General features: G+C 40.9%; 1 protein-coding gene across 1 annotated transcript; it reads right to left on the bottom strand.

Annotated features, from left to right (window-relative positions):
• Window positions 1-27950, bottom strand: LOC138905928 (uncharacterized; the record flags this gene model as incomplete). The annotated part of the gene is made up of 7 exons (XM_070194441.1): window positions 27906-27950; window positions 27562-27617; window positions 26529-26668; window positions 2973-3145; window positions 1314-1384; window positions 782-881; window positions 1-378 (listed from the first exon to the last, which is right to left on the bottom strand). Coding segments are annotated over exons 1-7 (963 nt in total), but the record flags the coding sequence as incomplete, so codon positions are not given.
• Window positions 27951-27990: the final 40 nt, after the last annotated feature.

The following is a 27990-nucleotide window of genomic DNA, read 5'->3' as shown; positions in this document are numbered from 1 at the left end:
TGCTAAGCTACCCATAGATTTTCGGCTAAGAGCATCCGCCACAACATTAGCCTTCCCCGGATGGTATAAAATATCAATATCATAATCCTTGAGTAATTCAAGCCATCTTCTCTGCCTAAGATTCAAGTCCTTCTGTTTGAAAATATATTGAAGGCTCTTATGGTCCGTGAATATATCCACATGGACCCCATATAAATAATGACGCCAAATTTTCAATGCAAATACCACTGCTGCAAGTTCTAAATCATGTGTTGGATAGTTCTTTTCATGATTCTTGAGTTGCCTAGAAGCATATGCTATCACCTTCCCATGTTGTATTAATACACACCCAATCCCGATTCTTGAAGCATCACAATATACCACAAATCCATCTATACCCTCTGGTAGAGTCAACACCGGTGTTGTAGTCAATCTTGCTTTCAATACCTGGAAACTCTTTTCACAAGCATCTGACCATTGGAACTTAATTGCCTTCTGCGTCAATTTAGTCAATGGAGAGGCAAGAGAAGAAAACCCCGCCACAAACTTTCTGTAATATCCAGCTAAGCCTAAGAAACTGCAAATTTCTGTTGGAGTTATAGGTCTTGGACAATTCTTCACAAGCCGCAATTTTCTGAGGATCAACCTTAATTCCTTCATTAGAGACAACATGACCCAAGAATATGACCGACTCAAGCCAAAATTCACATTTTGAAAACTTTGCATATAATTTGTGCTGATGCAGGGTTTGCAGAACTACCCTGAGATGGTCAGCATGGTCCTCTTGACTTCGTGAATATACAAGAATATCGTCAATAAACACTATCACAAATGAGTCGAGGAATGGCTTAAAAACGCGATTCATAAGATCCATGAAGGCTGCTGGAGCATTTGTTAGCCCAAAAGACATTACTAGAAACTCAAAATGCCCATACCGGGTTCTAAAAGCTGTTTTCAAAATATCCCGCTCCCTGAACTTTAATTGGTGATACCCAAATCATAAATCGATTTTGGAGAAATACCTGGCACCTTGCAATTGATCAAACAAGTCATCTATCCTTGGCAGTGGGTACTTATTTTTGACTGTTACCTTATTAAGCTGTCGATAGTCAATACACATTCTCATTGACCCATCTTTCTTTCTTACAAAAAGGACATGTGCGCCCCAAGGCGACACACTTGGCCGGATAAAACCCTTTTCTATCAAATCTCTGAATTATTCCTTTAGCTCTTTCAATTCTGTCGGTGCCATTCTGTAGGGTGGAATAGATATAGGATGCGTGTCTGGCATCACATCAATCCCAAAATCAATCTCCCTGTCTGGTGGGATCCCAGGGAATTCATCCGGAAAGACTCCCGAAAATTCATTCACAACAGGCACAGACTCAAGTGTAGGTGCCTCAGCATCAATGTCCATAACCCGGACCAAATGGTAAATACATCCCTTGTTGATCATTTTCGTGGCCTTTAGGTAAGAAATAAACTTACCCTTTGGCACTACATCATCACCCTTCTATTCAATAACTGGCTCATTTGGAAATTCGAACCTAACAGTTCTGGTTCGGCAATCAAGCTTGGAAAAACAAGAATAAAGCCAATCCATCCCCATTATCACATCAAAATCGACCATTCTCAATTCAATAAGATCGGCCACGGTGTCCCGACCATGCAGCGTAACAACACAATCCCTATAAACCCACGTGGCTAAAATAGACTCACCAACCAGAGCAGATATAAAGAATGGCTCATAAAGTTGTTCTGGTTCTATCCCAAATTCCATAGCAACATAAGGTGTGACATATGACAAAGTGGAACCGGGATCAATAAGAGCATATATTTCATGAGATTGGACAATCAATATACCTGTGATAACATCTGGAGAAGCCTCTGAATTCTGGCGACCCCTCATAGCATAGAAACGGCTGGATCCTCCCGAACTCTATGCTCTACCCCTAACTGCACCACGCCCTGCGGGTGTTGGAGTGCCTCGAACAGGAGGAGGTGCTGCGGATGTAGTAGCTGCAGAACTGGCTGGCTGTGCCATGCCCCTGCCCGTACCCTGGCGTGAAGAACGACAATCCCTCTGAATGTGACCCCTCAATCCACATCCGTAGCATATGGGTAAGTCCATGTAGCATATTTCTAGGTGCATCTTTCCACACCTAGGGCATGGGGGCTTCCTCTGCTGCTGGAATATACAACCATGACGACCCTACTGATTGGATCCCCTGTTGCCCTGACTGAACGGCTCCACTGCTGCTGCTGACTAGGCCCTGATGGCGGTGCACTAGCTGAAGACTGAGCAAAAGACTGTGATGGCCCTGACGACCCTCCTCTGAATGTTGACTTGCCACCACCTGAATAACCACCAAAGTTGCCCGTAGACCGGGCCTTATTACTACCCTCTCGCTCTATTCTGTTCCTTAATTTGAGGGTCTCTGTGGCTTGAGCGAATGCCACCATCTTTCCATAATTCATATAAGAATTCAAGGCTGCTGCAGCGGCCTCATTAATTACCAAGGTACTAAGGCCCTGTACAAATCGGCGAACTCTAGCCTCCATAGTGGGCAGCATGTAAATAGCATATTTAGACAGGTACGTGAATCTCATATGGTAATCCCACACACTCAGGCTACCTTGCCTCAAGTTCTCAAACTCAGCAGCACGGGCTGCCTTAGTCTCGTCAGGCAAGAAATGATCAATGAAGGCATCGGCAAACTCACTCCACCTCGCCGGAGAGCTCCCTTCTTCACGAGACTCCTCCCATAGTTCAAACCAAGAATATGCCACCTCTTTCAGGCGGTAGGAGGCCAATTCCACCCTCCTATTTCAGTAGCACGCATAACTCTGAGAGTCTTGTGCATTTCATCAATGAAATCCTGGGGATCTTCCTCTGGGTTAGTACCCGTGAACACTGGAGGATCCAACTGGAGAAACCTGTTCACCCTGGAACCAGTAGAATCCCCTGGCTGACTAGAAGAAATGGGTGCAACATTTGACCTCTGGGTCTGGGAAGCCACTATTTGAGCCAACATCTGTATGGCTCCCCTAAGATCAACATCAGAATCACCAGAATCAGAAGTTGGAACTGGAGGTGGAACTGGTATATCCGTTGGAGGAACTGTTGCACCTTCAGAAGGTGTAGGGATAGGTGCGGTCTGATCAGCTGTAGTAGAGTCAGACAGTGTAGTAACTGGAGGAATATTCTCACTCCTCGGGTGCTCACCCGCATCATCAATTATACGATCAACTGTCACTCCTGGGGTGACATTGGCTCTTTGGCCAGTTCTTGCCTTCTTCTTAGGCGCCATGTACTAAAAATTAGAGCAACTCAGGAGTTAAAGGAGGAACAATCTTACAACAAGCTTCATCGCACGATTAAGAACATAAAAGAAGGGTATTATTCCTAAATTCCCATGTAGCATCCTAATTATAGATGTGGTCGATAACACACCGATAATAAGGACTCTACTAGACACGGCTCCGAGACATCCTAGGACACTTTAAAACCTTAGGCTCTAATACCAAGTTTGTCACGCCCCAAAACTGAGGAGCGCGACTGGCGTTCAACCGAGTGAACCCGACTGAGCAAGCCTGTTAGATTTCTTTCTACCCAAACTCATCCATGAATAGAGATATTACATATTATCATTAATTAGATGAAAATGTGTTCATGTCTACAATACCAATTCATTTCCAATAGTTTCATCATTTATAAAGTCTCAAATGGACAAGTAATATATCCACAACATAACATAGTTTGTCTTTCCCTAGCACCAATACACAACCCACATTATGTCTACAGAGCCTCTATAGATAAAGAAGAGTAATGATAATGCCGGCAACAAGGCCCTGGCTATACCTCAAACCGAATACATAAAGTACAAAAGATACATGACCCCGGGATGAAGTGGGGTTCAGCAAGTCAGCTGGGAAGAAAGTGCACTGCTATCATTGATCAATATCTCCTGCTGTGGCACCACCTGCATCCATTGAAAGATGCAGCGCCCCCGGCAAAAAGGACGTTAGTACCGTCGAATAGCACTAGTATGTATAACTAAACATCCTCTCAATAGAATGACAAATAATACAAACAAGATTATCATAATGTCAATGAAAGCCTTAATCAACATCAAACCTCAATTTAGGATCAATACAGTGTTCAAATTAATTTCCATATCTCATATTGGGAGATTTTTAGTATCGATATACATTGTCCACAATACCAGTACCATTATTCACCATACCAATACCGCTATTCACAATACCATTACTCACAAAACCAGTACCACCGTACTCTTAGCACGGAGTCCGATCATGACCCGATCGGCTAGGCTATCTCAGTAGAGACATCAACCACAATTTCTCTCAATATCAATACCACCGTCTTTAACACGGAGTCTGATCACGACCCGATTGGCTAGGCTATCCATTAGGGTCATCGACCATAATCACAATTTCAATTATAATTTCCAGCACAATCACCACCATGTGTGCGACATGGTGTTCGATCACGACCTGACCGGCTAGGCTATCTTATTTGAGACATCAACATTTTTATATCAATCATCGCATTTCATATTACTTTCACTTCTTTTCATTTCATTGGAACTAATGGCCATAATTATAAGGTCATTCTTGGCACATTGGCCATATTCAGTATTTCATGCTCACCTTATCAATTTCAAATATCATTATCATCATCAACAACAAATACAACTCAAATCAAGGTGTGTAGTACACATGTGAGCAATTTAGAGTCTAAGGCACATAGAGATATTTCATAAAATTTGGCATAATAGCCTTCATTTGAACTTGACTTAAAGTCGAAACATTATTAATGCACAACCCGTATTTTAACACATCCTCAATTGATAACATAACATGAATAAAGCATTTAGAATGCTTGTTGAATATATATCTTTCAACCCAATCTTACTCGGAATGGCCAGTCTCATAATAAATCACTCGGGACTTACATAATTTACATGAATATCGTGGGATTCAATTCTAAGAGAAAAGTTTAGCCAACATACCTCACTTGAGCTTCCTTACGCTCTAAATGTTCCGAAATTCTTAGCAACTTCAATCTATTGTAGAAATATAACAAATTGAATCAAAATTAGGAAGAAGATCATGGTTCGAGCCCATTTGAGCATTTTATAAAACACTAAGTGTGCATTAAGGTTCCAAGGTCCTTTTATGGAGAATTCCATAATCCCACAACCCAAGCTTTACCATTTTTAGCTCAACAATCTTCCTACACCCTTTGATAACACATGCATGTAAAATAAACAACTATCATGCCCAAAAATTATCTTGCTAGTTACCCATTTTCTGAAAATTTCGAAATTAGGGTTTAGGGTGTAGAATCTTACCTCTAGGATGAAGACCTAGTGAGCTTCCCTTCTTAATCTTCCAAAACTTGAGCAAGAATTAAAGAAAAATTATTGAAGAATACCTTCTCACTCTAGGGCACTCTCTCTCACTCTAGAATATCAGATTATGTCTCAAAAATGACCCAAAGAGTGTATTTAATGAAATAGGGTCGGGTTTTAAAAACCCAAAAATGGAGCTCCAGAACAAGGTATGCGATCGCATAACCAATATGTAGACCGCATATCGATCGCATAATTGGTTACAAAATAGCCAAAAGAACTGCCTGTGTATGCGATCACTATGCGGTCTGCATAATTGTTATGCGGTCGCATAATGCACCACATAACAGTTATGTGGTCGCATAGTCGACCGCATAGTTGCTTCCAATTGACCCAATTAACTGCCTCACTCTGCGGCTATTATGCGGTCCACAGAGTGGTTCTACGGTCGCATAATGGACCGCCGAAATGCACTTTTCCGCAAAAAAAATTTCTTTACTTTTCGGTGCATTGTTCAATCCAAAAGGTTCGAGTCGCGGCGAGCAAGCTCGCCGCGAAGAATTTCTACAATCCTTAAACACGTAAGCCTAGTCTAGCATCACGAAACATTATTTTCTTTGCAAACTTTATCGGGTTTACACTTAAGTACTTCGAAAGTTTTCGGGGTGTTACACGCACGGACTCTCGTCACCTCCTACGTACGTAGCCCCCACAATTAGGAATAAAATATTTATTTAATTCACCTATGGGGTAAATTCCCTCTTAAAAAGTTAGACAAGAGATTTACCTCGTCTCAAAGCTAACTTCCCGGTCACAATTTCGTGTTAAAGCCTCAATTTGGTGCCGAAAAATCCGAAACTAGCCAAATGTTATACAATTTAATCAATACATAATCAAAAATTCATAATTTATCTGTTAGTGTAATTACCCAACCCAATTTGGTAAAATTCCTAAAATTCATCCCGGGCCCTCGTACCCGAATTCAGAAAATATTTGGAGGAAATCGTCGCCCATAACCTCAAGAACGCAAATATATAATTTTCATCCCATTCCATAACCATTTTCGTGGTTAAAATCTCATTTTTATCAAAACGTAGGATTTTCATCTAAACCCTTGATTTACACAATTTACATGTTATAATCTACCCATAATCTATATATTTAACTCACAATAGGTAGAATTAACTTACCTCTAAATTGCTAGGTGAAAATCCCTCTGAAGAAGCTCTAAAATCGCCCAAGAATGGAGAAAATGGGCTAAATAAATGGCTGAGCCCCGACTTAAACGAAGGTTCTGCCTTCTGCTATTTTTGCATCTGCGGGTCAACAACTGCATCTGTGGATAGGGCCTCGCAGATGCGGTTCTTGCCCTAGCTGGCTCCTTCGCTTCTACGACCAGCGGCTCGCTTCTGTGGTGCGTGCGTCGCACCTGCGACCTCCGTCCGCTCCTGCGCAGCCTTTCTCGCACATGCGCCTTCGCAGGTGCGGTCCATTTCCCCTCTTCTGCGGTCACTGGCAGCACACCTCTTGGCAGCTTCTGCACCTTGTGGCTCAGTTCTGCGAGCTTGCACCTGCGGCTGTCATTGCGCAAGTGCGGTTACACTAGAAGCTGGGAGCTTCAGCTGTTGCTTCCAAGTTACAACTTGGTCCGAGCCTTGTCCGGTTAACACCTGAGGCCCTACCCGAACATACCAACAAGTTTGAAATCATAAAATGGACTCGCTAGAACCCTCAGAATGCGTAAAACAACATCAAAACTAAGAATCATACCTCAAACCAAATTGATTCAACTTAGAAATTTCAAATTCTTCCAATTTACTCCAAACACGCCGAAACATACTTAAACTACTCGGAATGACACCAAATTTTGCGTGCAAGTCTTAAATCACCATACGAAACTATTCCTAGGCCCGAAATTCTAAACGTACCTCAAATTATTCCAAAACCTACTCCAAACCAAATTTAAATAACTTTAAAACCTTCAAATAGTCAGCTTTCACTGTTAAGCGTCGAAACGCTCTCGGGTTGTCCAAAACCCGATCTGAACATACGTCCAAGTCCAAAACCATCATATAAACCTATTGGAATGTCAAATCCCGATTCCGAGGTCGTTTACTCAAAACGTTGACTGAAGTTAAACTTAACTTTTTAAAGCCAAACTAAGGAACCAAGTGTTCCGATTTCAACCCGAACCCTTCCAATTCCTGAACTAACCATCCCCGCAAGTCAACAAATAGTAAACGCACAAACGGGGAGTTTTATTTAGGTGAACGAGGTTCTAGAAGGCAAAGTGACCGGTTGGGTCATTACATTCTCCACCTCTTAAACAAACGTTCGTCCTCGAACGGGTTTAGAATCATACCTAGAGTGCTGAATAAGTGTGGATACTTGCTCCGCCTGTCCTTCTCGGCCTCCCAGGTCGCTTCCCCGACTGGTTGGCCTCTCCACTGAACTTTTACCGTAGAATTCGTCTTAGACCTCAACTGGCAAACCTGCCTATTAACAATGGCAACTGGTTCTTCTTCATAACCCAAGCTCTCATCTAGCTGAAATGTGCTGAAGTCTAACACATATGACAGGTTGGCATGATACCTCTGGAGCATAGATACATGGAAAAACGGATGAAGTCATGATAGACTGGGAGGCAAGGCAAGCTCGTAAGCATCCTTCCCAACTTATCTCAACACCTCAAATGGGCCTGTAAACCTTGGGCTCAACTTACCCTTCTCCCCGAACCTCATGATTCCCTTCATCGGCGAAACCTTCAAGAGAACTTTCTCGCCCACCATAAATGATAAATCACGCGCTTTCTGATATGTGTAACTCTTCTGTCTGGACTGTGCTGTACGAAGTTGCTCATGAATCAACTTTACCTTGTCCAAGGCATCCTTCACCAAATTAGTACCATATAACTTAGCCTCGCCGGGATGAAACCATCTGATGGGCGAACGACATCGCCGACTATATAAAGCCTCAAATGGAGCTATCTCGATGCTGGATTGGTAACTATTGTTATAAGCAAACTCGGCCAAAGGCAAGAAACGATCCCACTGACCTTCGAAGTCAATCACACATGCCCTGAGCATATCCTCCAAGATCTGAACTGTCCGCTCTGACTGCCCGCTGGTCTGCGGATGAAAGGCTGTGCTGAGCTCTACACGGGTTCCTAATTCACTCTGTGCTGCTCTCCAGAAATGTGAAGTAAACTGAGGGCCTCTATCTGATATGATACAAATTGGCACACCATGCAACCAAACTATCTCCTGAATATAAATCTGAGCCAACCTCTCTGAAGTATACATAGTCACAACCGGAATGAAGTGTGCCAACTTGGTCAACCTGTCGACAATGACCCAAACAGCATCAAACTTCTGCAAGGTCCACAGCAACCCAACTACGAAGTCCATAGTAATGCGCTCCCATTTCCACTACGGTATAGTTATCTGCTGAAGTAGACCACCTGGCCTCTGGTGCTCATACTTAACTTACTGGCAATTTAGGCACCTAGCTACATACTCAACTATGTCCTTCTTCATCCGCCGCCACCAATAATGCTACCTCAGATCGCGATACATCTTCATAGCACCCGGATGAATAGAATACCGAGAACTGTGTGCCTCCTCGAGGTTCTTTTCCCTCAAGCCATCAACATTAGGAACACATAGGCGACCCTGGAGTCGCAGAACGCCATCATCCCCGATAGTAACCTCCTTGGAACCACCTCATAGTATCGTCTCCCGAAGAACCAACACGTGTGGGTCATCAAACTGGCGGGCCTTGATCCGCTCAAATAGTGAAGACCGGGAAACAATACATACAAGAACTCGACTGTGCTTTCTTCTATCCTAAATTTTGTACCATTTAAGACTCTCCATTAGGGAGAGTGAAGGTTATTGGTAAGTAATATGATGGGTTTTACTTACTATAGTCACAACAGAATAATGCAGTTAAGGAACAAAATAGATCCCTAGTTGTGAGAGAAGTGGCAGGCTTAAACATATGGCATACGAAAGTGGGACACGCCCCTATGCAGTCTTAAGAAAGATTCACGCTTTTAAGAATAAATGTAGCTTTATGTCAGCTCATTGTGATACTTTCCCTACGACTAGACAAGTTACGCTTCATTTTTTTTATTGTTGAGCTGAGCTAAAATTAGTTTTGATGATTAACAAACAGTTGTTGATGAACCAGGTCCCTTGAAGATATCTTTTGTACTAATAAATTATCATGATGAATTGTCAAGTAGATATCGAAGAATCAAGTCCGTCTATGTGATCTTTGATCAGTAACTGAAAACACATTCGTAATGCAAGAAAGATTCTTTGGTAATGTCATCAATGGAACTTTCATTTTATGTGCTACAAAAAATTGTACCAGTTGGAAGAATTCGCAATCAACAAGGATTCAATTTATGGGAATATTTGCATAAAAGTAAAGGCATGTGAAGTGGATATATTTAAGGAAAGAAGCCAAGTCCTTATAGGATTGATTTCCTTATGTGCTAAAGTCGAATTATTCTTGGTTTTGGAATAAAAATTGGAGGAATATTTCGGCCCATCTTCACGCATGTATAGAGAGTCTTATAGTGGTTGTTGACATTTGTGCTATTTCATGCAATTACAAAGAATCATTCACGACAAATAACAATCACAACAATAAGGTGCTTCCAAGGATTCAAGTCGCACAACTGAAGAACTGATCTTGAAGATGATGTGGTTAAGTTCTTAAGTTATTGAGTCTTTATTCATTATTCTTAAATTGTAACCTATTTTGCTATTGAGAAGTATTTCTGTAGGTAAATAATTCTTGGGAATTGGTGTTACTTTCTATGCTAAAGTTTATGGTCTTGGAAGTTTAGCTACAATCGAGTTGATTGTAGGGATTAAGGTACTAGAGTTTAGTTCTTTTGGCTATAGGTTTTGCAACCTAAAATTGAGCTGATTGTAAGAGTTAAGGTAGTAGAGTTTACCTAAAATCACTATTGTTTTTTTAGTGAAGTTTGAGGAAAATCATATACAAGTAGGACGTAATTTTTCCTACCTTGAGCAAGGAGGTTGTTATATAAAATTTCTTGTGCTTTTTAATTTCTACACATTACTTTCTATTTTGTTCCGGATAAACAGATCGAAGAACCAAGTTCTTCAATAGGTGAAACTCAGGCAAAGCACAATTCACCCTCCCCCCTCTTATGTCTAGGTGCACCTTACAATAATAATTAGCATCAAAGCAGGTTCTTTTGAAGTAAGGATAACACCTTAAGAGAATCCAAAATGGTTGCACCACCAAGCTCGCAAGAAGAACAGTCGACCATAAGACTACCTCTAGGTCACGACCCCAATTTTCCACCTTAGGATGTCGTGATGGAATCTAGTCTCTAAGACTAGGTAAGCCTAAATTGCATTTGAGAACAATAGAAATAATAATAGAACTTTAAATTAAACCATTTACACTATCATAATAGAACTCAACAGTACAGTTGTCAACAACTCCCCAAAACCTGGTGGAACAAAGTCATAACCTCTACAAGAATGTTCCAATAGCCTCGGAATACAATATTATTTTGGAACATGAAATAAATAGTAGAATATCTAAAATCAGAAGGTGACTTAGAGGCCTGCGAGTGCCAAGCAGGCGTACCTTGAAGTCTCCAAAGGCAGTTAATCAATCAACCACTAGCATCCAGTATGGGCAGACCTACCTGGATCTACACAAAAGATGTTCAGAAGCATAGTATGAGTACACCACAATGGTACCCAACAAGTATCAAGCCTAACCTCGGTAGAGTAGAGACGAGAACAAGTCAAGACACTTACTAGGACACGATAAACAAAAACAAAAATGTAATAACGAGAAGTAATGAAAAGCGGAGAAAATGAATGATAACAGAGCAACTTAGTATGTAAACTAATGACAAGATTTTAAACCAAAAGATAACAAGAAGGAAACAAATATTAAGAACCACAAGTATCAAATATGGACAAAACTGGTAAGACAAGGAAGAATAAAAGCAACAAGAACTGTTCAACCAATAACACTTTTCAATACGAAATGCACAACAAGAATCACAACTGAGGTACCGCCTCATAGTCACATTTCACATTTTCAATCACAATTATTCCTTATATCACCGCATGATCCTTTACATTTGATTTGAAAATTATTTTTTCCGAAATAGTTACACGCGTTTTAGCGCACCTTATCACACTGTGTGGATTCAAGTAGTTCCCCTACTAGCAACACGTATATCAAGCCCACCATATCTCACTGCATGCATTTCAACCCCTAGTTGTATACCACCGCATGCGTATCCATATCACAACACAATCACAACTCATACCGCAAGTGCCCAAATGCCACAATTGGCCACAAAATCAACAATACCAATGTTTCACAACAAAAATCCCATGGCACAATCAAAATGTGTACAAGAATTTCAATAATAACAAAATGAATGTAAATTTCTCAACAAGAAAGATATCCCAACAATTAACAACTTTACCTCAATGTGATAACGGTTTCCTCAACTTCAACACCAATAACACAACAAGAAGATATTCCACGAAATAACAACTTTAGAATAATTCAACAATAAAAGATGTAACAAGGCAATAAGGAAAGCAATACCTTCAACTTAAGCATATAAGAGCGAAATAACAAGTAAGAGGTAGAACAAGTGTTAACAAAGTCAAATAAAGCATGTAAGGGTAGACTAATACATCTAAGTGCAGATTAACAATAAGAAGTATAACATGTTATGACAATTTAATTAAAGTCATGGAAAGAGTCTAAATAACCTAAACCGGTCAAATACCACGTATAGCCCGTGTACGTACTCGTCACCTCGCGTACACGTCTTCCAGATAACACAAATAGCACAATCAACCCAAATTCTAAGGGGTAGTTCCCCTCTCCCACAAAGTTAGGCAAGATACTTACCTCAACTAGGTCAATTCAACCCTAGAAACTAGCTTTTCCCCTAAAATTCGCCTCCACACTGCTCAAATCTAACCAAAAGTAACTTAATATCATTAAACAATGCAAGGAAAACAATTGCAATAGATAAAGCTCTGATATTTAAAAAAGTCTCCAATATTCAACAAAAGTCAATCCCGGGCTAACATGGTCAAAACTCGGGTCCAAGGGCAGATTCTGACTGCCCAAAAACCCACGAGTCCATTTATGTGATTAGTTTTCAAATTCGAGTCCAAATCGACTATCAAAACTCAAATCTTCATTTTTCAAAACTTTGACAAAAATCCCTAAATTTCATCTTTAATTCACACAAATTTAATGTTAAATCTAAGATATAATCATGAAATATAATTGAAAATTGATTAGAATCACTTACCCAATGTTTGTAGATGAAAATCCCCTCTCCAAATCGCCTCCTACTGAGTCTAGGATTCTAAAATGAGAGAATATGATGAAAAAGCTCGACTCCCGACCCTTTTGTCCAGCTGCAGATGTCGCATTTGCGACACAGGGTTCGTATTTGTGAACCCTCACAATTGCGAATCAGGGATTGCATTTGCAAACCCTGACATCCTCAACAGAAGTCGTCATTGCGACAAAGGCTTTGCAATTATGAAGCTGACTACCATTGCAAAAGCGACCAAGTGGTTGCAAATGCGACCCAAGCCCAAGCCTGCTGAATTCGCACATGCGAAGGGGGAAGACGTAATTGCGACATCTGACCACACCCTGTCCCCTTCGCAATTGCGAGGCTAGGGCTCGCCATTGCGACAACAGAGCACCAGCATACCAGCAATTCCATTTTCAGTCCAAACCATTCTGAATCACGTCCGAAACTCATCCGAGCCCTCGGGGCTCCAAACCAAACATCCACACAAATATAAAAACATCATACGAACTTGATCGCGCAATCAAAGCACAAAACTAATATCTAGAACTACGAATCGGACACCAAAACGCATGAATTTCAAATTAAAGTTCAAGAAATTCTAAAATTGCAATTAGGCATCCGAATCCTATCAAGTCAACTCCAAATAATACCAAATTTTGCAAAAAAGTTATAAATAGCATCACAGACCTATTCCAAGTCCCAAAACCAAAATCAGAACTCGATAGCCAAAAGTCAACCTACGGCCAAACTTCTAATTCTCAAATTGCCAATTTTCGGCAAAACAACACAAATTAGCCTACCAACCTCCGAATTCGATTACGGGCATATGCCTAAGTTAAAAATCATGATACGAAGCTATTGGAGCAATCAAAACACCGTTCCGGTGTCATTTTCACAAAAGTCAAAGTTTGGTTAATATTTATAACTTAAGCTTCTAAGCCAAGAACCAAAAGGTCTAAATCAACCTGAAACCTTCCCGGAACGGAACCAATTAACACAGTAAGTTATAAAACCAAAATTACAAAAGTGTGAAGCATAAAAAGGGGAAACAGGATACAAATACACAAAACGACTGATCGGGTTGTTACATTCTCCCCCTCTTAAAACAATGTTCATCCTCGAATGTGCATAGAGACATACCTGAGGTGACGAAAAGGTGAGGATAACGACTCTCCATGTCATGCTCGGTCTCCCAAGTAACCTCCTCGACCGGATGACCCCTCCATTGAACCTTCACTGAAGCACTGTTCTTTGATCTCAACTTCTAGACATGTCTGTCCAAGTTAGCCACCGGCTCCTCAATATAAGTCAAATTCTTGTTTAATTGGACTGAGCTGAAGTCTAATACATGGGATGGATCACCATAATACTTCCGGAGCATAGAAACATGGAACACCGGGTGAACCGCCAATAGGCTGGGTGGAAATGCAAGCTTGTAGGCCACCTCCCCCACTCTCTCAAGGATCTCAAAAGGACCGATATACCTAGGGCTCAATTTGCCTTTCTTCCCGAACCTTATTACACCCTTCATGGGTGAAACTCGAAGCAAATTCCTCTCTCCAACCATAAATGCAACATCGCGAACTCTCCGATTGGCATAACTCTTTTGCCTAGATTGAGTTGTACAAAGCCGATCCTAGATCAACTTGACTTTCTCCAAGGCATATTGAACCAAATATGTGCCCAACAATCTATCCTCCTGGAGAATGGCACTGTCTCCCATAGAGGGCCTCATAAGGAGCCATTTGAATACTCGATTGGTAGTTGTTGTTGTAGGCAAACTCTGCAAGTGGCAAAAACTTATACCAAGAACCCCCGAAATCCATAACATAAGCACGAAGCATATCCACAAAGATCTTAATGGTGCGCTCGTACTGCCCGTCCGTCTGGGGTTGAAATAATGTACTCAACTGAACCCTTGTGCCTAACTCATGCTGTACAGCTCTCTAGAAATGCGATGTGAACTGCGTGCCTCGATAGGAGAAAATAGATACCAATACACCATAGAGACGAACAATCTCACGGATAAAGATCTGAGCGAACTGCTCTGAAGAATAGATAGTCACCACCGGAATGAAATGGGTCAACTTGGTCATCCTGTCCACAATCACCCATACTGCATTAAATTTATTTGAAGTCTGTGGGAGCCTAACAACGAAGTCCATGGTAACACGCTCCCATTTCCACTCATAAATATCAAGTCTCTGAAGCAAACCGCCCAGCCTCTAATGCTCATACTTCACTTGCTGATAATTTAGGCACTGAGCCACATACTCCACTATATCTTTATTCATTCTCCTCCACCACTAGTGTTTCCTCAAATCCTGATACATCTTAGCGGCACCCGGATGAAATGAGTACCGCAAACTGTGGGCCTCCTTAAGGGTCAACTCACGTAACCCATCTACATTGGGCACATATAACCGGCCCTGCATCTGAAACACACCATCATCTCTGATAGAAACCTCCTTGGTATCTACATTTTGTACCGTGCCCTCAAGGACAAGCAAATGGGGGTCGTCATACCGACGCTCTCTGATGCGCTCATATAAGGAAGACCGAGAAACCACGCAAGCAAGAACTCGACTGGGCTCCGAAACATCCAATCTGACAAACTGATTGGCCAAGTCCTGAACATCTATGGCTAGTGGCCTCTCTGTTGCTAGTAGATATGCCAAACTACCCATACTCTCCACCTTTCGACTCAAGGCATCGGCCACCATATTCGCCTTCCTGGGATAATACAGAATAGTGATATCATAGTCTTTAAGCAACGCTAACCATCTCTTCTGCCTCAAATTAAGATCTTTCTTCTTGAACAGATGTTGGAGACTCCGGTGGTCGGTATAGACCTCACATGGAACACTATACAGATAATGCCTCCAAATCTTTAATGCATGAACAATAGCTGCCAATTTCAAGTCATGGACCATATAATTCTTCTCATGGACCTTCAATTGTCGAGATGCATAGGCAATCATGCTACCATCTTATATCAACACCGCACCGATCCCAATACATCACACATCATAATATACAGTGTAAGACCCCAAACCCGTAAGCAACACCAACATTGGGGTTGTAGTAAAAGCAGTCTTGAGCTTTTGAAAGCTCGCCTCACACTCCTCGGACCATCTGAAAGGAGCGTCCTTCTGGGTCAATCTAGTCATAGGTCAAGCAATGGATGAGAAACCCTCTACGAAACAATGATAATACCCGGCCAAACCTAGGAAACTCCAAATCTCAGTAGCTGAAGATGGTCTGGGCCAACTCTGAACTGCTTGAATCTTCTTCGAATCTACCTTGATCCCCTTACTCGACACCACATGACCAAAAAAAGCCACTGAATCGAGCCAGAACTCACACTTTGAGAATTTTGCATACAACTTCTTCTCCCTCAAGGTCTGGATCACGATCCTCAGATGCTGCTCATGATCCTCCCGACTGCAGGAGTACACCAAGATATTGTCAATAAACACAATAATGAATGAGTCAAGATACGACTGGAATATACTTTTCATCAGGTGCATAAATATTGTGGGTGCGTTGGTCAACCCAAATGACATCACAAGAAACTCATAGTTACCATACCGAGTCTTGAAAGTAGTCTTTGGAATATCCGAATCCCAAATCTTTAGCTGATGATACCCCGCCCTCAAATCAATCTTTGAGAACACTCTAGCACCATGTAGCTGGTCAAATAAGTCATCAATGTGCGGTAATGGATACATATTCTTCACTGTATCCATGTTCAACTGCCGATAATCAATACACATATGCGTAGAACCATCTTTCTTCTTCACAAACAGAACTGGAGCACCCCACGGTGAAGCACTAGGCCGGATGAAACCCTTATCAAGCAAATCTTGCAACCGCTCCTTCAACTCCGCTGGTGCCATACGATACGTTGGAATGGAAATGGGCTGAGTGCCCGGCAACAAGTCAATACTAAAATCGATATCCCTATCGAGTGGCATGCCTGGAAGATCTGCTGAAAATACACCTAGGAAGTCTCTCACTACCAGAATAGACTACATGATTGGAGTATCAGCACTAGCGCCTCTCACAAAGGCAGGATATGCATCACACCCCTTCTCAACCATCCGCTGAGCCTTTAGAAAGGATACAACCCTGCTATGAATATAGTCTGGTACACCCCTCCACTCTAATCGCGGCAAACCTGCCATAGCTAGTGTCATAGTCTTGGCTTGATAATCCAGAATAGCATGATGGGGCAATAACAGTCCATGCCCAAGATCACATCAAAGTCCAATATATTGAATAGCGATAGATCAACTCTGGTCTCAAAACCACCAATAACAACTAAACACTACTGATACACACGGTCCACAACAAGAGAATCTCCTACAGGCATGGAAACATACACAGGAGAGCTCAAACAATCACGAGATATATACAAATACGGAGCAAAGTAAGATGACACATATGAATAAGTTGATCTCAGATCAAATAAGACTGATGCATCCCTATGACAAATCAGAACCATACCTGTGATGATCGCGTCTGATGCGAATGCCTCTGTCCTGCCCGAAAAAGCATAATCTGGCATGGCATCCCCCTCTAGGGCGATCTCTACATGCCTAACTTCCACCCCTAGCTGGTTGTGCAGGTGGAGTGGCAACTAGAGCAGCAATCATGGCCTGTGAAGTCTGTGGACCAGGTGGAATCCGGGGAGCCTAAGTAGTCTGTGGAGGTACACCCCTCCTGAGTCTAGGGCAGTCCCTCACCATATGTCTGGTATCGCCATACTCAAAATAAGATCTCGATCGGTGTGAATGTTGAAGCTGACTTAGGCCTTGTCTGTTGGACTGACTGCTGAAGGCACCCCGTGCAGAAGGTACACTAGATAGTGGCTGAGAAAAATGGGCAACCTGAGACCTCGGAATAGCCGAGCACCACTAGAAGCTGGAAGTGCTGAATGAGCTGGATGGCTCACATAGCCTCTACTATAAAAGGCTACTCCTGGGGTGCGGGGACCACTATATCCTCTAGAATCTCGAGGCCTCTTGGCCTCCCTATCCTCCCTCTCACGGCCCCGCATACCCTCCAACCTCGGCACAATCTCTACCACCTGCTAATACGAGGTATTAGTCTCCAACTCTCGAGCCATATTGAATATAATACCATAGTTGAGCCCCTCGATGAATCGGCGGACTCGCTCCCTGACTATAGAAACCAAGGCAGGTGCATGTCTGGACAACTCACTAATCTGATGGAATACTCTCACACTGTCATAGTACCTTGGTATAGTTGCTTAAACTCTGCGTGCCATGCATCACGAAGGATTTGGGGTACAAACTCTCTCAAGAACATCTCTGAAAACTGAATTCATGTAAGTGAAGATGTATCGGCTGGGCTACCCTCCTCATAAGCCCGCCACCATTGATACGATGCTCCTGATAACTGGAATGTAGTAAAAGAAACTCCCCTCATCTCCACAATCTCCATGGTGCGGAGAATACGATGGCACTTCTGTAGAAAACCATGCGCATCCTCGGTAGCTAGGCCGCTATAAGAAGGAGGATAATACTTCTTGAACCTCTCTCAAGTACAAGTTGCTCCTTCTCAGATGCCATTGCCCTAACCTCGGGCTAAACCGAAATAACAAGATGCACTGGCATAACCTTCGGGACCTGATCAAGTTAAACTCGTTGCTCTGGAGTACGAGCCATGGAAGTCTAAGCTCTTCCCCTAGCCTAAGATGTGGCTAGTTCAAGTGGAATCAGCCATTTGTCTTTCAGTGCGTGTCCTCACCGTCTGTGAGAGAATAGAAAGACAGATTCAAATTTCAAAGTCAAAAAATCGTATGATAAGAATCAAAGAAGTGGAGTTTTCCTAACAGTTTTGTAGCCTCTCGAAGATAAGTACAGACGTCTTTGTACTGATCCATAAGACTCTACTAAACCTGCTTATGACTCGTAACACCTATGAACCTAGAGCTCTGATACCTCTAGGTCACGATCCTAATTTCCCACCTTAGGATGTCGTGATGTCACATAATCTCTAAGACTAGGTAAGCCTAACATGCATTTTAGAATAATAGAAATAATAATAAAAGTTCAAATTAAACCATTTACACTATCATAATAGAACTCAACAGTACAGTTGTCAACAACTCCCCAAAACCTGGTGGAACAGAGTCATAACCTCTACAAGAATGTGCTAATAGCCTCGGAATACAATATTTTTTGGAACAAGAAATGAACAGTAGAATATCTAAAATCAGAAGGTGACTTCCAGGCTTGTGAACGCCGAGCAGGTGTACCTTGAAGTCTCCAAAGGCAGCTAATCACTCAACCACTAGCGTCCAGCACGATCAGACGTACCTGGATCTGCACAAAAGATGTGCAGAAGCATAGTATGAGTAGACCACAATGATATCCAGTAAGTATCAAGCCTAACCTCGGTAGAGTAGTGACGAGGACAGGTCAAAACACCTACTAGGATATGATATACAGAAAAAAATGTAATAACGAGAAGTAATGGAAAGCGTAGAAAATGAATGATAACAAAGCAGCTTAGTACGTAACTAATGACAGTATTTTAAGCAAAACGATAGCAAGAAGAAAACAAATATTGAGAACCACAAGTAATAAAATATGGACGAAACTGGCAAGACAAGGAAGAATAAAAGCAACAAGAACTATTCAACCAATAACTATTTTCAATATAAAATGCACAACAAAGATCACAATCGAGGTACTGCCTCGTATTCACATTTCACAATTTCAATCACAATCTTTCCTTATATCACCACGTGAGCCTTTACATTTAGTTTTGAAAATTATTTTCCCGAATTAGCTAGACGCATTTTAGTGCACCTTATCACACCGCGTGGCTTCAAGTAGCTCCCCTACTAGCAATGTATCAAGCCTACCATATCTTACCACATGCATTTCAACCCCTAGCCTTATAACACTGCATGTGTATCCATATCACAACACAATCACAACTCGTATCACAAGTGTCCATATGCCACAACTTGCCACAAAGTCAACAATACCAATATTTCCACAACAAAAAGCCCATGGCTCAACCACAATGTGCATAATAATTTCAATAATAACAAAATGAATGTAACTTTCTCAACAAGAAAGATATCCCAACAATTAAAAACTTCACCTCAATGTGATAACGATTTCCACAACTCCAATACCAATTACTCAACAAGAAGATATTCCACGAAATAACAACTTCAAGTAAAGTAATTCAACAATTAAAGATGTAACAAGGCAATAAGGAAGGCAATAATTTCAACTAAAGCATATAAGAGCGAAATAACAAGTAAGAGGTAGAACAAGTATTAACAATGTCAAATAAAACATGTAACAGTAGACTAACACATGTAAGAGCAGATTAACAATGAGAACTATAATATGTTATGACAATTCAATTAAAGGCATAGAAAGAGTCTAACTAACCTAAACCGGTAAAATATCACACATAGCTCGTGTACGCACTTGTCACCTCACGTACACGTCTTCCATGTAACACAAATAGCATAATCAACCAAAATCCTAAGGGGTAGTATCTCCACATAAAGTTAGGCAAGATACTTACCTAAACTAGGCGAATTCAACCCTCGAAAAAAGATTTTCCCATAAAATGTGCCTCCACACGGCTCAAATCTAACCAAAAGTGACTTAATATTATCAAACAATGCAAAGGAAAACAATTGTAATAGATAAAGCTTTGATCTTTACAAAATTTCCAAAAGGTCAATCCCGCGCTCGCCCAGTCAAAACCTGGGTCCAAGGATAGATTTTGACTACCCATAACCCCACGAGTCCATATATGTGATTAGTTTTCAAATTCGAGTCCAAATCGACTCTCAAAACTCAAATCTTCATTTTTTAAAACTTTGACAAAAATCCCTAAATTTTGATTCACATAAATTTGATGTTAAATCTAGGATATAATCATGAGATATAGGGTTCTCAAATGAGAGAATATGTTAAAAAATCTCGACTCCCATCCCTTTTGTCCAGCTGCAGATGTTGCATTTGCGACACAGGGTTCACATTTGCAAACCCTCACAATTGCAAATCACGGATCACATTTGTGAACCCTGACAGCCTCAACAGAAGTCGCAATTACAAAGCTGACTACTATCGCAAAAGCGACCAAGTGGGCACTATTGCGACCCAAGCCCAAGCCTGCTGACTTCACAAATGCGAAGGGGGAAGTCGCAATTGCGACATCTGACCACCCCATATCCCTTTCGCAATTGCGAGGTTGGTGCCAAAGGATCGATTTTGCCTCCATCATCATACTAATTCGGTCTATTTCTCAAACATGGCACATCATGTTCAAAATAGTATGAACAAAAATAAGATGTTTCTTTAGCCACATATGCCTCGCATATTGAACCCTCAATTCTTGATCTATTTTTTACGGTCCAGTTACATTTGCCAATAGTCCTGAATAGTGTTATTTTTAGACGAAACAATCTTTAAAGCAAATGCAAAAGGTAAATGATTAAATGGTGTTACCTCTCGAAGGGATACATTCATCTACATTGAACTGGCCCTCCAAGTCGTGCCTCTTGTGCAAGGTGAATTGGAAGATGTTCCATTATATCAAAAAAATCAAGATGGAAAATTTTTGCCAGTGTTGCGACCAAACACACTCACGCAAGTATACGTGGTCGTCAAGTAATATAGTAATGAGTAGAGTATCGTTCCCACGAAGACTTATGATTAACTTTTGACTAACTCAAACTCAAATAACTTATCGATTCAAGCGATTTCTCACAAAATAGATAATTTTCTAATTTACTAACTAAAAACTATCAAGTAATGAAATACTAAAGATCAACCACAACACTTAAATGATTTCGAATAACAATCAATAGGAGATAATATTCCAGGGTCACGGGTTATCTAACAATCATGTTGCATTCTTAATTTAAAATAACTAATTGATTTATCTGGATTATTGATTGACAGGATTGATATTACTCATAAGAATATGTCGAGTTCTTACTCGCCTATTCAAGCTAACTTAATGCCTATATGTCTATGGAATTAAGATTAACAAGAATGCATTTACACTTCCTGTATCTCAACCGAGCAAGAGAATTAGGTATATTTCTATCCTAATTGCGAATTTGTTCCCCGATGTCTGGGTTCAAGAACTTGCTCTATTTAATTCTATATGCAATCTAGAATTTTTACTTTCAAGTTCAACTCTAGATTCATAGATAGTAATTCACTATTAGATACTCAGCAAATTAAATAAAAACAGAATTAAATAAATAACCCAATATGATAAAATCAACTTTGTCAAATTAAACTTTAAACATCAACATTCATGTACCGCCCATGACCCTAGAATAATAGGGTTCTTAGCCACTCATGTTCATGCAATCATCAAATAATTCACAAGAGTGCATAAGAATCAATAAAAGAAGGAAAAATAAGAACTCAAGATGAATTCCGTGGTTCCCCAGCTTTGTCGTGGCTTTTTCCCCCTTCCCAATATGTTAGATGACCTAAAAGAGGTGTTTTTGGCTTATATATTGCATACCAAAGTCGTGGGCCAAAGTTCTCCCATTTCTAATCCAAATCAGCTTCAGGAATTGATGCTAGGGTGGATGCGTCGCATCCACCTCATTCTCCACTTCTCAGCTTCGCATGCTAGGGTGGATGCTTCGCATCCACCCTTTGTTCCTCCATCTCAGCTTTGCCCAGGTGCGGATGCTAAGGCAGATGCTATGGGCCGACTTCACTGCTAAGGGTGCACGAAATTTGATTTTTTTCTAGATTGGATGCGACGCATCCAACCCCTCTTCCTCTATCTAGAGCACATTTTCTTCATATTTTTGCACTCCAAACACCCTAAATCATCACACACAACTCAATTAATCATAAAACCAATAATTAAACTATGTTGGGCATTTTAAAGATCAAATAGCATCAAAAGCCGGTTAAAACATGGGTAAAGTAATATCAACACATATCGAAATATGCCCAACATCACCACCCCACACTTAAACCTTTGTTCGTCCTCGAACAAACCATCAATATAGTAGACGAAACAAAATTAAGCTCTTATCATTCAAAGCACACTACACATATGACCATGGTTATTTGCAATAATTAGGCTCTAGAATATGCATCACATACACTTCCCTTTACTTATGCCATTCTTTAAAAATATTCAAACAAAGACAACATGCTCACAACAATCCTAACCTCAAAAACTGACTCAATGTCACAATGCACTCATGGCTTGTACACCCAACATCATAGAGAAGTCTAATAACATTACCTATTCCTCGTGAAACCATGTGACCTCACAACAAGAACAAGAGAGCGAGTTCAATCCACACATTCGAATCTCATGATCAAATATATTTTAATGACTCACATATATCAAAGAAAATCGCTCACTCTCACAAAGAAGTCACATGCATGCAATTGGTACCATAGGCTTGCCCTTAATGTAAATCTCTACTAATGTAAGCTCGCTCGATCTAAAATCAATTAGGACTTTTTCATGGTTGTAATGTGGGCTAAGGGACGGGTAGGCTATATTTAAGGAATAGTGACTCACCCTCCTAAGCACTTTAATACATCACAAAATTAATTTAAGCGTATTTTCTTCAACACCACTTCAATTTCACAAACAATATCACCCCCAAAACAATCCCGTTTTCTTTAAGCACTACTTTAGTTCATACCCACTAGCAAGAACAAGACAACAATTTATTCATTTCTATTTTTTCTTTTTTTTTCTTTTTTCAATTTTCGCTAGTGGTGTAATATTTTACAAAACAAGTGCATCTTTCTTCCTTTCATTGGTTTCACTCAAAAGTCACCCCACACTTAGTCCCTTCTTACTTCTTTTAGCGCTCATCTAACAATTAAAGTGCTTTAAGAGGTAAAAGGATCAAAACAATGTCAATTAAGAATAAAAAGGGTATAGGCTTGTAATGTGGGTACCAAATAAAAGTCAATAGGCTCAAAATGGTTAACTAGGGATAAATTTTATTTGTGATAAGAAATAAGCTCAAAAAGATCAAAGAAAGCCTAAAATTATTTTTCAAACCGAGCATCACCTCAAATTTTGCTTCAACTCACATACCGGGCAAGTTCTAGACACAAGTACAATACATGGACTACACAAAAACCTCACCACACATGGCACATGACTTACTAAGGACGATCACATTCCGACTCTCAAACAATGTAAGTATTCACGGAGCAACGAGATATTAAGCATTAAGCACAAGGTGAACATAAGTCATGTAAACGAAACATAGGCGCCACAAAACATGCTATCCAATTTAACAAGGCATCATCAATAATTTCAAATCATACAGAAGATACTACACATGCCAAAGCATAAATATGCTACTATCAAACAAGTCAAGGGCACTTAGGTTCATCATTCTTCCTCCTTTTATTTCCTAAATTCCTAATCTACTCGGAAAGAAAAAAGCTACCCGGTTCAAACTACATCCTATGGAAAAGAACCGAGGCACAAAGAAAAACCACAGGGGATTATTACTACCTAAAGAAAGCTAAAAGAAATATTTTTGAATTTTTGTTTAGACTTTAATCCCTCAAGAAAACTGTCTAGGAGATCAATCGTCGGGAAAAGTCCAATTTTTCTACTTTTTTCATTTTTTTTCACTAAAAGCTACTACACTTAAGAATGAGTACTACAACTAAGCTAAAATAGCACAGAAACTCATCCAAACGATCTCCTCACACCACACTTAAAATTTTGCAATGTCCTCAATGCACACTATAAATAATAAGAGGGTAAACGAGACTCCCTGGTAGGCCAAAGACCGAAGCAATAGCAGCTCACGAGGTACTCAGACTTCCCCCAGGCATCGTTCTTTGTGTGGGAACCCCACACTTAGTCCTCACCATCTAACTCGCTTTTGCACTCTTCTAATGGCTTTTCTTCCTATGCTCATAATCCTACAAAACAAAAATAAATACTATAAAATAATAAAAATAAAATAAAATAAAAAATAAACAAATATAAAAGAAAGCAGTAAAGCTGGGTTGCCTCCCAACAAGCGCCTGATTTAACGTCGCGGCACGACGCAATACGTTCTTCATGCCTCCACCAAATCCATCGAGGTCTTGTGACGTGCAATGTCACCACCCCAATAGTGTTTTACTCTCTGGCCATTTACCAAGAATGTCGCATTGGAACTCGTATCACGTAATTCCACAGCCCCATGAGGTTTCACACTAACCACTTCAAACGGACCTGACCATCAAGATTTAAGCTTTCCGGGAAAAAGCTTTAGCCTCGAATTAAACAAGAGAACTTCTTGACCTGGCTCAAACTCACGATGTTGTATATGCTTATCATGCCACCTCTTTGTCTTTTCTTTATACAATTTGGCATTTTCATACGCATGCAATCGAAATTCATCAAGCTCGTTGAGTTGTAGCAATCTCTTCTCACCGGCCAAGTCTATCTCCATATTTAGCTTTTTAATCGCCCAATAGGCTTTGTGTTCAAGCTCAACAGGCAAGTGGCATGCCTTCCCATAAACCAACCTGTACGGAGAAGTACCTATGGGCGTCTTGTATGCAGTGCGATATGCCCATAATGTATCATCCAGCTTCCCGGCCCAGTCCTTTCTATTCCCACTTACTGTTTTCTCCAAAATCTGCTTTACCTCTCTATTGGAAACTTCTACTTGACCACTCGTTTGGGGATGATAGGCAGTGGAAACCTTATGCTTAACTCCATACTTTGCAAGAACATTATTCAGCAATTTGTTACAAAAATGAGTTCCCCCGACGCTTATCAACACTCTTGGAGTCCCAAAACGTGTGAAGATGTGCTTCTTTACAAAGCTTACCATACCTTTGCGTCATTAGTAGGAAGAGAAATGGCCTCCACCCACTTAGAAACATAGTCGACCGCCACCAAAATGTACCTGTGCCCATTAGAATATGGGAACGGTCCCATGAAATCAATCCCCCAAACATCAAAAAGCTCTACTGCCAGAATATTTTGCAAGGGCATCTCGTGCTTCCTTGTGATAGTTCCGGTTCTTTGGCATCTGTCACAATTTTTAACAAAGGCATGTGCATCCTTTAACAATTTTGGCCAATAGAAACCTGATTATAGCACTTTTTGGGCGGTTATATCCCCGCCGTGATGACCTCCATATGGCGAAGCATGGCAGTCATGCAATATAGCATTCATCTCTTCCTCAGGAACACACCTTCGCACCAACTGATCTGTGCACTGCCTATATAAGAATGGCTCATCCCACATGTAGAGCCTCACATCATGTAAGAATCTTCTTCTATTATCAGGTGTCAATTCTAATGGCGTCACCCCACTTGTAATAAAATTCACATAATCCGCATACCATGGGGCTTCACCTGAGATGACTGCTAATAACTGCTCATCAGGGAATGTTTCTTTGATTGACCCTCCTTCAGCTACATGGTTCCGACTTTCTAATCTGGACAAGTGATCAGCCACTTGATTTTCTGTCCCTTTTCGATCTTGGATCTCTAAGTCAAATTCTTGCAAGAGGAGGACCCAACGAATCATCCTCGGCTTGGCGTCTTTCTTTTCAAACAAGTATCTGATAGCTGAATGATCTGTGTAAGCGATGACTTTGGTTCCTACTAGATAGGATCTGAACTTGTCAAACGCCCACACCACTGCAAGCAACTCCTTTTCAGTAACTGTATAATTCATCTGAGCTGGATTCATAGTTTTGCTCGCATAATAAATGGAGTGAAAGATTTTATCCCTCCTTTGCCCCAAAACAGCTCCGATTGCTATGTCACTTGCATCGTATATCAACTCAAATGATTGCGCCCAATCTGGGCCAATGATAATTGGTGCAGTCACCAACCTTCCCTTCAGCTCCTCAAATGCTTTCATACATGCATCATAAAACTTGAAGGGCACATCTTTCTCAAGAAGCCTGCACAAAAGAGAAGAAATTTTCGAAAAATATTTAATGAAACGACGATAAAAACCTGCATGGCCCAAGAAACTGCGAATGCCTTTGACGGATGTCGGTGGTGGCAATTTTTCAATCGCCTCCACCTTCGCTTTGTCCACCTGCAAGCCACTTTTGGACACCTTGTGCCCCAAAACTATACCTTCACGTACCACGAAATGGCACTTTTCCCAGTTTAGCACCAAGTTCGTCTCTTACACCTAGCAAGCACTTTATCAAGGTTCATTAAACAATTATCAAAAGAACATCCAAACACAAAAAAATCATCCATGAATACTTCTACAAATCTTTCAACCATGTCAGTAAAAATAGCCATCATACACCTTTGAAAAGTCGCAGGTGCATTACAAAGACCAAAGGTCATTCTCTTGAATGTATACGTGCCATAAGGACACGTAAATGTAGTTTTCTCTTGGTCCTCTCGGGCTATAGCAATCTGATTATACCCCGAATAACCGTCCAAGAAACAGTAGTATTCCTGGCCAGCTAACCTATCAAGCATTTGGTCAATAAAGGGGAGGGGAAAGTGGTCTTTCCGGGTGGCATTGTTCAATTTTCTATAATCTATGCAAATTATCCATCCAGTGACAGTTCTTATGGGAATTAAGTCATTATTTTCATTAACTACTACAGTCATCCCCCCTTTCTTCGTTACACATTGAACGGGGCTTACCCATTTGCTATCAGAGATTGGAAATACAATACCTGCATCAAGCCACTTAATCACTTCTTTTCTTACCACCTCTTTCATGATTGGATTTAGTCGGCGTTGTTGCTCTACACTTGGCTTGTGTCCGTCCTCCATGAGAATTTTGTGCATGCAGAAAGCTGGACTAATGCCTTTAATGTCAGACATTGTCCACCCAATTGCTCGCTTGTGCTCACATAGCACCCTCAATAGCTTTTCTTCCTGCAATTTAGACAAGTGAGAAGAAACAATAACAGGTAAAGTGTCAGAACTACCCAAATAAGCATATTGAAGGTGAGGAGGTAGGGGTTTAAGCTCCAATTTTGGAGCTTCTTTAATTGACGGCTTTGGAGGGGGACCACTTGGCCTATTCAGGGGCTCAAACGGGTGTATTCCTTGCATGTAAGCACATGATGCATCTAGGATATGCATCATCTCCTCAACCTCATCATCAATCATCAAGCTATCAAACAACATGAGTGCTTTTTCTAGAGAGTCGTCTAGATATACACTCATGTCAAGAAGTTGCTCATCCACCTCCACAACAGATATCATAAAGAGCTCCTCATATTGGCGGGAAAGTTGTATTGCTTTG

This window comes from Nicotiana tomentosiformis, chromosome 2, assembly GCF_000390325.3.
Source record: "Nicotiana tomentosiformis chromosome 2, ASM39032v3, whole genome shotgun sequence".
NCBI classification, from domain to species: Eukaryota; Viridiplantae; Streptophyta; class Magnoliopsida; order Solanales; family Solanaceae; genus Nicotiana; species Nicotiana tomentosiformis.
This window is presented reverse-complemented; position numbering and strand designations above follow the sequence as displayed.